Source organism: Gastrolobium bilobum, unplaced genomic scaffold (assembly GCF_033153095.1).
Source record: "Gastrolobium bilobum isolate Gb01-03AN ecotype WA unplaced genomic scaffold, APGP_CSIRO_Gbil_v1 utg23163, whole genome shotgun sequence".
NCBI lineage: Eukaryota > Viridiplantae > Streptophyta > Magnoliopsida > Fabales > Fabaceae > Gastrolobium > Gastrolobium bilobum.
In genome coordinates, this window is record NW_026899959.1 from 58,745 (window position 1) to 70,874 (window position 12,130).

At 38.3% G+C, this 12,130-nt stretch overlaps 1 protein-coding gene across 2 annotated transcripts in view; it reads left to right on the top strand.

Moving 5' to 3' along the window:
- Nucleotides 1–12,130, top strand: part of LOC133294391 (protein transport protein SEC23 C) — a 29,078-nt gene that overhangs the window by 11,920 nt on the left and 5,028 nt on the right. For both annotated transcript variants that reach the window (XM_061493043.1, XM_061493042.1), the window contains exons 9-10: nt 72–233; nt 347–610. In XM_061493043.1, coding sequence (XP_061349027.1) covers nt 72–233; nt 347–610 — 426 coding nt within the window. The remainder of the gene's footprint in view (nt 1–71; nt 234–346; nt 611–12,130) is intronic.

The following is a 12,130-nucleotide window of genomic DNA, read 5'->3' on the forward strand; positions in this document are numbered from 1 at the left end:
TGACATGGTTTTCCACTTGTGTAAATGTTATCTTTGGAACATTGTGTAATGCAATGCAATTTTTGATTCAGGCTGAATTTGATCCTATCCGATGGTTGGATAAGGCATTGATAAATTTGTGTTCTCGATTTGGAGATTTTCAAAAGGACACTCCATCTTCTTTCAGTTTGTCTCCCAGGTTGTCAATATTCCCGCAATTTATGTTTCATTTACGACGTTCTCAATTTGTTCAGGTATCCATTTTGTATTTTCAGATTTTTAAATGTTTGTTATTGCTGATTTGTGCCCCACTTATATTTTGTACATCAATGGTGTTTACTTTTTTTCTTAATCATGTATATTGCAGGTCTTTAACAACAGCCCAGATGAGACTGCTTACTTTAGAATGATACTGAACCGTGAAAATGTTGCTAATTCGGTTGTCATGGTTCAGCCTTCATTGATTTCTTATTCATTCCATTCTGGTCCTGAACCAGCTCTTCTTGATGTGGCAGCCATTGCGGCTGACAGGATGCTTCTTTTGGATTCATTTTTCACTATTGTTATTTTTCATGGTTCAACCATTGCTCAATGGCGAAAGGCTGGATATCATAATCAACCGGAGCATCAGGTATTCTTTTGGACATGTTATAGCTAATTTGAGTGTGAGTGTATTTTATTTTGTTATGATCCAAGGTCTGTTGTTAGAGAATAAGAATATCCTACTGCTGGAGACAATATAGCATCAAGAAATGCCTGAGAGTGTAGGTGAAATCATTTCAGTATTTTGGTATAATTTCATAGTTTTGGACAAATTGTAGTAGTTCATGGGCTTTACTTGATCATAACGGTTTAAAATTAAGTCCAGTAAGGTGCTTTTGCTTGCTGCTTAAGTTTATATGTCAGATATAGGGCTATGCTTACAGCTTCTGCAAGATTTTACTTAATTTTGCAGCTCCTAGGTCGAAGTTGGGTAACAGTGTGAGAATTCTAAAAGAAAAGGTTTCATTGGAATTGTATTGCAATAAGGAGAGGATACATATATAAATACACACCATGTGTGATTTAAAAATGAAATAAAATAAGAAAAAAAAAACCAATCAATCCTAAATAAAAACGGAAATAAATCTGTGTACCAAAAAAAAAGGGAAATAAATCTAATCCTAATTGATTGAATCCTATTAATTAGGGATTTGACAATCTCTTAATAAATGAAAATAACCTTCAGATTTTCTACACCCCTCCTCAAGTTGGTAGGTATATGTTGATCATTCTCAACTTGCCAATTAGGTCTTCAAATAGTGGTCTATGTAGGCCTTTAGTAAGGATGTTTGTTGCATGCTCTTTGGTAGGAATTTATGTCATACACATTTCCATCATCTAGCTTTTCTTTAATAAAGTGGCGATTAACTTCCACATGTTTCGTCCTATCATGGTGAATAGGATTTTGAGCGATACTGACAGCAGCGGAGTAGCCTTGTTCAATCCCTCAAGAAGTCTTCTCAGCTAGACTTCCTCACAAACTCCATGAGTTAGAGCCCGTAATTCTTCCTCAGCACTACTTCTTGCAACTACAGTCTGTTTTTTACTCCTCCAAGTCACAAGATTGCCCCACATGTAGGTGCAATAGCCTGAAATAGATCTTCGGTTCACTGATGAACCTTCCTAATCTGCATCGGTGGATTTCAATCAACACCTTGGACTCCTATATGAAGAATAGTCCTCTGCCAAGAGTGTTCTTGAGGTACTTAAAGATCCTGTGGACAGCTCCCAAGTGTTTCACCCTAGGTGAATGCATGAATTGGCTAACCATGCCTACTGCAAAGGCAATGTCAGGTCGATTGTGGGATAAGCAAATCAGTATCCCAACCAATCTCTGATATTGTTCCATGTCTACCTCTTTTCCATCTTCAGTTCCCAACTTAGTGTTAGGTTCCATAGGGGTCTCAGCTAGTTTGTGTAACATCCCTGTCTCGAGCCGGTTCAATTAACATACATATGATACTAAACAGAAACAGCGGAAGACTTAACTTACGAAAATACGAGCAACTTTTTCTTTTTCTTTAATCCTATTTCACATGATATATCACATTGCATACTTCATCTAGTTTAATTCTTATTTGACGGAGATGAAAATCGAACAGAGTGACGTCTGTAAATTGGACAAACGGGGATTTGCAAATCCCACTCTCAAGGTATCCTGATAAACCGTTTATACAAAATATGATTTCAGAAATACCAGATATCCATATAGGACCATATACCCATCCATGGGCGCATGCACAACTTGGCTCCGTGCCACTATAACTAACAGCATACATATCCAACATGTAATCATATAACTGAATATGACCTCCTAATATAAACATGCCTGAATACACAATTGTACATGCATCAAAGCGGAAAACATGTACAAAACATATACAGGTCATATACAAAGTAACATATCAGACATCATGATCCACCAAAATAAATGGAATACTAATGCAAATCACAATCCTCCAAAATAATGGTAGCAGACTGCTACCCAAAAATCCGGTCCATGATACACTATCCACGGGTCGTATCCCTGCCCCGTGTAGACTCACCGGCAATCTGTGTACCTGAAATGATGTCCCCAAACGGGGTGAGATAACAAATCTCAATAAGCTCCAGGTTTATAGAGAATTCTCCATACCCCTGGGCCCACTCCTGCATGAAAGTCAGATACAGAGTATATAAAACATCATATAACAGATATCATAACTAAATAAAGCATATATACATATCTTATCAGAGGCGTACGCAGTCATTCCTAAGGGAGGACCCTAAGCGAAAATCAACGCACGTGTTTCTAAGGGAGAACCCCAAGCAGAACCAAAACATATCAGATGTGTACACAGTCAGTCCCGAGGGAGGACACCAAGCAGACATCAGTGCACATACAATCAATGGCCACAGATCAATACAAAAATCACATCAGAACAAATCATATCATGTTATCAAATAGCTCTATATGAATGCATCTATACAAAGCATCAAATACAATCATACAATCCAACCATAGTCCACTAACCATGGTGGAGCACTCAAGTAGGAAAAGACTCTTTAAACATAGAGCTTACCTCTTGAAGCTTTACCAATTCGCTTACTTGTAGTACAAGTTACTTATATAGCTCCAACAGGATCCAAACCCCCTCAATCCCTAGGCACACCTAGAGGAGGAATCCAAAACAAAAATCAATAAAATGATACAATGCCATGAATTTACATAAGGCATACATTTTATCGCTTACTTTCATTTCTTTACATTTATGCCAATACACAAGTCAAGACCATACTTTCATAAATTCCTTTATTAGACCATTTTAAGGATGATTACATGAACCACAAGCACTCTCATGGTTTCATACCCACATAGGGTCCTAAAATAACCCAACCAAGCTTCTAAAATACCATTTTATAATTTTAACATTTCCTAGCCTCACAAAGCCTACATGGCCGAAGCCACATCAAGGAAAAGCTAGGGATTTACATCAAATAATTGACACAACCAATAGTTCCTAGAACCTACACTTGATCCCTAAGTTAACTAGGTATACTCTTAAGAATTTTAAACATAATTCATGCCCATTTTTCTTCACAAAGCCGTGGGGTACACCTATAGGGAACCAAGACGTTTTTCCCCATTTCATAAGTCATTTCGTTTCATAACCATACCAATGAACCACATTGGAGTGCTAACACATCATCAAAACAAAATTTACACAATCATCCCCCATTGGAACCATGATGGCCGAAATATAATGTGATGTTTTTTCCAAGGGATTTTTTTTTTGTAATCTCAATTTCACACTTTATTCACAATTTAGTGCCACGAATTGGAGAGGAGGAAGAACTCTTGCCACAAGCAATTTCAACCTAAATAAAGTGGTGGAATGGATTCCTTGGATGATTTACGATCAATTTCGTGTAATGGACTTATGGATTTGGATGCTTGTGTAGTGAGAAATCAAAGGAAAAAGAAAGGAAAACCTAAGCCTTCCATGGATGAGGAGCTTGTGACGTGAATAGTGACTTACTTTAGTGACTTGGACTTATATGCACATGTGGCATTTTACCGGTTGTTTTTCTCTCACTTAATTTCACTTAAGTTAACCTGGAATTAACTTAAAGCTACAAACATATTTTTATTTTTCTGAACTTATTTATATTAATTTTTATTCTCTAAGGAACAATATTCACAATTCACAGTATGGTTTCTGCACCGTTTTTGACGAAATGCACCGTGAATCACTAACTATGCACCGTTTGCATACAAAACTTAAAACTTATAAACTTATCATTCTTGGGTCTATTATGACTTGTTTGGCATATATTGGACTTCCTTTATTCTTATTTTATCAATTATTTAGTTCTGGACTCTACCGGTTGCTAAAACAACGGTACAAAATACCCTGCAGAAAACACTATTCATGAGATTTTCACGGAAAGTGCCAGACTATACAATTTTTCGTTCTGAACTAATATTTGGCATCAGAATTGCCAAATTATGTCTCTAAACTCATTTTGCTCATTTTAATCTCTACCGGTTGATTCACAACAATGCAGATCATCCGGCAGAAAGCACTATTCATGGCCTAGTCATGATCACAGTCAAAATACTCGAAATCATGTTCTGAATCTAATTATGGCATTTAAATCCTTAAATTAAATCTCTAATTAAGATTTACCAGTTGGGGTCATTATAGTTTGCACCCTAGCATGCTTGTCTTATGCAAAAGGTCAAGGATATATTTCTTCTGAGTAATAGTGATTCCTGACTTGCTCCGAGCCACTTCTATTCCAAGAAAATACTTAAGGTTTCCAAGATCTTTCGGTTAAAATTGGTTTGCTAGATACTTGGAATCTAATTCCTCACGATCATCATCTATAATAATTATGTCATCCGCATAAACTAACAATAGCAATTTTACCATCTGTGGAGTGTTTGTGGAAGAGAGTATGATCGGTTTATGCTTGGAGAAAGCATTTCCTCTTGATTGATTGAGTAAATTTTTCAAACCATTCGCTCGGTGATTGTTTAAGACCATAGAGAGACTTCTTCAACTTACAAACAACCATTTTCCTTTTTGAAACTGGGCAAAGGATCCATATAGACTTCTTCAACAATAAGAATGCATTCTTCACATCTAGTTGTAAAGGCCAATCCAAGTTAGCAGCCAGAGATAAGAGGACACAAATTGTGTTGACCTTAGCAACTGAAGTAAAAGTCTCTTGATAATCTATTCCTTTAGTCTAGGTGAATCCTTTCGTAATCAACCTGACCTTGTATCTATTTATGCTATTATTTGCATTGATTTTGATAGTGAACACCCACTTACAACCTACCGGCCTTTTTCCTCTAGGTAATGTCATTGTTCCCTAGGTTCCATTCCTGTCCAGAGCATCCATTTCTTCAAGGACAACATTTCTCCACTTGGATCATCAAGGACTTCCTGGATTTTTCTTGGTATTTTTGTACTGTCTAAGACAGTATAAAGGCACAGAAACCTGGAGACAACTTCTCATAGGAAATATGGTGAGAAATAAGATGAGCAGCATGATCGAGTACCTTTTCTTAGAGCAATTGGAAAGTGCAGATCAATTGTGTCATGGCATACAGGTGCTTGATTGCTGGAACCAGAACTCGAATCACAGAATTTTGACAGTCTAGAGGTTCTGTGTTATTTACCCTTTTAGGATCCTTTCGCCAGTTTTTTCCACTATAAACCAATAGCTGAATAGCTCCCTTTGTCTCCAACGGTAATGGTAACACTATGGTATCATTAGGTTCCCATGACTTATCTTCATTTCCTCCTATAGAACACTCCCCATGAAGAGAAGGCAGAGAGAAAAAGGACTGTGTTTTGAAAAAAGTGACATCGATAGACATAAATACCTTTCGTAGAAAGGGCAAATAAAACTTGTTGTCCTGTTGATTAGCAAAGTAACCAATGAAGACACACTTAAGGAACTTAGGATCAAGTTTGGATCTCTGGTGAGTAGGAATATGAACAAAAGTGACACATCCAAATAACTGGGAGGAGGAGATGAAATGGCCGGAAGGAAGGGAAGAGGTTAACGAGGCGAGATATTGGAGAGTGAAACTGGAGGATTCGAGAGGGCATACAATTGATGAGGTAAGTCGCAGTGAGCATGGCTTCCCCCAGAAGTATTTAGGGACATTCATAGTGAACATAAGGGCATGGACAACTTTAAGAAGATGATGGTTTTTTTCTTTCGGCTATGCCATTTGCTGGGGTGTATCAGGGCATGAACTTTGATGAAGAATGCCATGTTGAGTTAAGTATTCTCCAAGGACAGAGTTGAAGTATTCTTTGCCATTCTCCAAGGACAGAGTTGAAAGGTTCTCCAGGGACCCGTTGTTATCCCTATGTTCTAGATGGTCCCCTTTTTAGTCCTTCTTCTTTTCATCCCTCCTCCTTCTTTTCCCCTTCTTTCTTTTATCTTATTTCCCCTTCCTCAACTTCTTTTTATTTATTTATTATTATCTATCATTGCGTTCATCTACCACCAACCCTATTTAGCTTGGGTTAAAGGTGCTGTTGATTGTATGTACGGAGAATTTTTATGGAAACTTGAAACTGATTTTGGATCATGGTATGAAAGTTTTTGAAATTTGGGTTGCCTAACCTACGGTGCCATAACATAACATCTGTACAAGAATTAGAAATAAATATAGTATCCTATGGGCCTTTAATAAAATATCCAAGTCTATTAGTTAGGAACTAGCTATATATAGATGTTTAGGATGAGTTTGGTAAGTGCATTAAGGTTTTATGCTCTAATAATGTCAAAAAATATTTTTTCATTGATTTTTAATCATTATGTCTTCTCATGGTATTTTACATCAATCTTCGTGTCCATACACTCCTTAACAAAATGGAGTTGCTGAAAGGAAAAATCGTCATCTTATTGAAATTGCTTGCACATTGTTATTACAAGCTAAGATGCATTTTTCGTTTTTCGGTGACGTTGTCTTGATTGTTTGCTATTTAATCAATCATATACCCTCATTTGCTATCGATAATAAAGTTCCTCTTTTGCTAATAGATCCTAGTCGTCCCTTATATCTTGTTCCTCCTCGGGTGTTTGGATGTACTTGTTTTGTTTATGATCTTTATCTTAGTCGGGATAGATTATGTCCTCGTGTTATGAAATGTGTCTTCTTAGGCTATTCCAAGTAGCCAACAATATACCTCTGCTATGTCACTTTCTTTGAAGACATACCTTACTTCATGTTTTCTGCCGACTATAACGTGATTTTTGAGGTTTTACCTATTTTATATTTTGGTCCTCCTTTGACTCTTTTGTAGTTACCTTTCATAGAATCTACAATTGTTTAGCCTGAGCAAGTTTTAGTTTGTTCAACAACTTGAGAGTCCAGTCTAATCTAGCCTTGTCCACTCCATTCCTCCATAAAGACCCCTTATCACCTATCAACGTTGCCCAAAGGAGGTTGTTCCTATAATTGAGGAAGCAATCACGGGTCCTCATGGATCTTGTCCTCCTCCTTTGGCTTCCCCTGCTATAGATCTTTTTATCCTTTATGAATTTGTTGGTGATTTCCTATTTCCATTCAAATAGGTATTTGGTCCACTCGCAATCCTCATCATGTTTACAACTTGTTATTGTCTTCCTTGTCTTTTGTTTAGCTCCCTAAAGTTGTTGGTTAGTCCTTTTTCACTTGGAACTTGGTTTCTTTTCCCCCAACAAAAATGATTATTTGATGTTGTTGGGTCTATCTTGTCTAGGTTAGGCCTAGATGATCAATGATAATCTCAATGCTTGCCTAGCTGCTAAATGATACACTTAGACTTATGGTCTTGATTATAGTGACACATTCTCTCCAGTAGCTAAAATGGCTTTTGTTCGCCTCTTTCTTGGCATAGTAGCTATTGGACATTAGCCGTTGTATTATTGAGAATGCTTCCATTCATGGTGATCTTGAACAGAAATATATGGCACAACCACCTAGGTTTGTTGTTCAAGGGGAGTCAGAGTTGTTTTGTAAGTTGAAACAATCTTTTTATAGGTTGAAATAGACTGCTCGAGTTTTGTTTGGTAAGTTCAGTAATGTTGTCTAGGAGTGTGGGATGACACAGAGTATGGTAGATCATTGAGTCTTTTATTGACATACTCTATCTAGTCGATGTACTTATCTAATAGTTTATGTTGATGATATAGTTATTACAAGTAATGATTATGATGGAATATCTCAGTTGAAGGAGCATATGTTTAAACACTCAAACCAAAGACTTAGGTAACTTAAATACTTTCGTGGTCTTGTGGTAGCTCAATCATGGAATGGTATTCTGATTTCATAGAGAAAGTACACTTCTGATATATTGGAAGAAATTGATATGGTTTATTGCAAATTTGTTGACACTCTTATGGATCCATTTGAATATAAAATAATATGTTGTGTATTGATCTAATTCAGAGAGTTACAATATATAGAGACCCTAATGGGCTTAAGTGAAAGGCCCAGACCTAATACAATCAGAATATTTACGGATAGGAAGTAATCTAATCATATATATTCATATCTAATCACATCTAATCATATCTAATCACATCTAATATATTCTAACACTCCCCCTCAAGCTGGTGCGTATATATTGTGAGCACCAAGCTTGTTACAAATGTATTCATCCCGAGGACTTCTAAGAGCTTTAGTGAAGACATCCGCTAGTTGATCAGAAGAGTTGACGAATGCTGTCTTGATTTCTCCTGACAGAATCTTTTCTCGAATGAAGTGACAATCAATCTCTATATGTTTGGTCCTCTCATGAAATACAGGATTAGAGGATATATGTAGCGTAACTTGATTATCACAGATGAGTCTTATGGGTTGTTTCTGTTCACAAAGATGAAGCTCCTGAATCAACTGCTTTAACCAGATTAACTCACAGGTAGTATTTGTCATTGCACGATACTCAGCTTCTGCACTAGATCGAGAAACAACAGGTTGTTTCTTGCTCTTCCACGAAATTAAGTTTCCTCCAAAGAAGACACAATAACTGGAAGTAGAGCGCTTGTCCGAGGGTGATCCTGCCCAATCAGCATCTGAATAACCACAAATTTCTGTATTTCCCTGATCCGAATACAACAAACCTTTTCCTGGTGCTCCTTTGATGTATCGGAGGATCCTCACAGCAGCATCCCAATGTGAATCACAAGGGGAATCAAGGAACTGACTAGTCGTACTAACAGCAAAAGAAATATCTGGCCTAGTCACAGTAAGATAATTGAGCTTCCCAATTAGCCTCCGATAACGTCCAGGATTAGACAACAGCTCCCCCTGTCCGGGCAATAACTTGACATTAGGATCCATGGGTGTATCAACTGGTTTACTCCCCAACATACCAGTTTCTTCTAAGATATCCAAGGCATACTTCCTTTGACAAATAGAAATGCCCTGTTTAGATTGCGCCACCTCAATTCCCAAGAAGTAACGCAGCTTCCCAAGGTCCTTTGTTTGAAATGCACTGAATAAATGCTGTTTTAACTGACGAATTCCTTGATCACTTCCGGTGAGAATGATGTCGTCAACATAGACTAACAAATAGATGCACTTGTCAGGAGATGTAATCCTATAAAATACAGAATGGTCAGCTTTACTGCGAATTAAGCCAAACGCCTGAACAGCAGAACTGAAGCGACTGAACCATGCTCGAGGAGACTGCTTGAGACCATATAAGGATTTTCGAAGACGACACCTTCCCAAACTCTCCCTGAGCAACAAAACCAGGTGGTTGCTCCATGTAGACTTCTTCTTGTAAATCACCATGAAGAAATGCATTTTTTATGTCAAGTTGAAGGAGTGGCCAATGACGAACAACAGCAAGAGCAAGAAATAGGCGAACTGACGCCATCTTAGCGACCAGAGAGAATGTATCGCTATAATCAAGGCCGAAGATTTGAGTAAAACCCTTTGCAACTAGGCGTGCCTTGAGTCGATCGACATGGCCATCAGGTCCAACTTTCACAGTAAACACCCAACGACAACCAACTATAGACTTCTCTGGATGAGCAGAAACAAGGTCCCAAGTGCCATTGGAATGAAGTGCAGTCATCTCATCAAGCATCGCTTGGCCCCACCCTGGATGGGAAAGTGCTTCACCTGTGGTCTTAGGAATAGAAACAGAAGAAAGACTAGAAACAAAGGTGAAATGAGGTGAAGAAAGACGGTCATAGCTCAAAAAGGTATAAAGAGGATAAGGATTACGAGTAGTACGTGTACCTTTTCTTTGAGCAATGGGAAGAGCCTCTGGTGAAGGATCCGGAGAGGAAGAATCAATAGCAGTGGGCGATGAGTCAGCAAGAGTCGAGTCGACAGGAGGCACAATTTTACGACGCTGATAGGTGAGAAGTGGACGGTCCGCAGGTATAGAAGCAATAGGTTGCTCATCTGGAATAGAAGCAATAGGTTGCTCGTCTGGAATAGAAGCACCTGCAGCTGGCAAAGACAAGTCAAGAAAAGGGACAGAAAGAACATGATCAACCTGTGACAACGGAGATGGGATAGAATTAAAGGGTTGTTGATCAAGAAAAGTGACATCAGCGGAAACTAAGTAACGCTTAAGATCGGGAGAATAACAACGATAACCCTTTTGAAGACGAGAATAACCAAGAAAAAGACATTTAAAGGCTTTAGATGTTAACTTGTCCTTACCAGGGGTGAGATCATGAGTAAAACAGGTACAACCAAAGACATGTGGGGATAGAGGATAGAGAGGAACATCTGGAAGCAATAAGTTATAAGGAATGTCATTATTAAGCATAGATGAAGGCATACGGTTGATGAGAAAACAAGAGACAAGGACTGCATCGGCTCAAAAGTGAAGAGGAACATGCATGTGAATAAGAAGAGTTTGTGCAGTCTCAATAAGATTTCTATTCTTACGTTCAGCTACTCCATTTTGTTGTGGAGTGTGAGGACAAGTAGTTTGGTGTAAAGTACCCTGTTTGGCTAAGAAATTAGAAAAGTCCACAAAAACATATTCCTTAGCATTATCACTACGTAAAATATGAATAGAGGCACCAAATTGAGTATGAATTTCAGCAGAAATTTTTTGATAAATGGAAAACAACTCAGAACGGTTTTTCATTAAATAAATCCAAGTGCAACGGGAGAAATCATCAATAAAGGTAACGAAATACCGAAAACCTAAAACAGACAAGGTACGACTTGGACCCCAGATATCTGAATGAACAAGAGAGAAAGGGGCATCAGCTCGTTTATTGACTCGACTAGCAAAAGAGGAGTGTGTATGCTTCCCTTGTTGACATGGCACACAATCTAAAGACTGAAGACCGGATAAAAGAGGAATCATCTTCTGCAACTTTGAAAGACTTGGATGACCGAGGCGACTGTGGATAAGTTGTGGAGATTCTGTGAGAGAGCATGCCACTGAAGGACGAGGCACCTCTAGATAGTAAAGCCCCCGTGACTCACGACCCACTCCAATCATCTTCCCCGTACCCGGATCCTGCACAGAAACAGAATGGTTAGAAAAAGTAATGGTGCAAGTGAGGGAGTGGATCAATTTACTAATAGAAATTAAGTTATAAGGGATGCCAGGAATGTAATAAACAGATGTCAAGGCCAAGGTAGAGGTCGGACGAGCTTGTCCAATCCCACGAACTGGAACTTTGGTTCCATCAGCAAGGGTAAATAAAGGTAAATGATCAGAATAAGTAAGAGATGTAAAGAGTTCCTTATTACCACAGAGATGATCGGTAGCACCTGAGTCAAATATCCAAGTGCCAAGTGATGTAGATGCAGAAACACAAGCAACGGGATTACCAGTATATGGAGCGGAGGGCTGAGACTGAGGAGAAGCCTTCTTGAGAAGAGTTTGAAGTGCAGCATAGTCCGCAAGTGAGAGAGAAACTGAACCAAATGATGCATTGTCTGATTGCTGAGCTATATTCGCAGCAAGAGAGGTGGCCCAATTCTTGTAATTAACAGAACCCTTCAATTTTGAAGAGGTAATGGACCCAACATTGGTAGAGATGATATTGGGAGAATTTTTGACAGGAGAAGGTTGAGAATTGACCTCTGAATGATCAGAATCATTTGCTGCCATAATAGTATATAGGA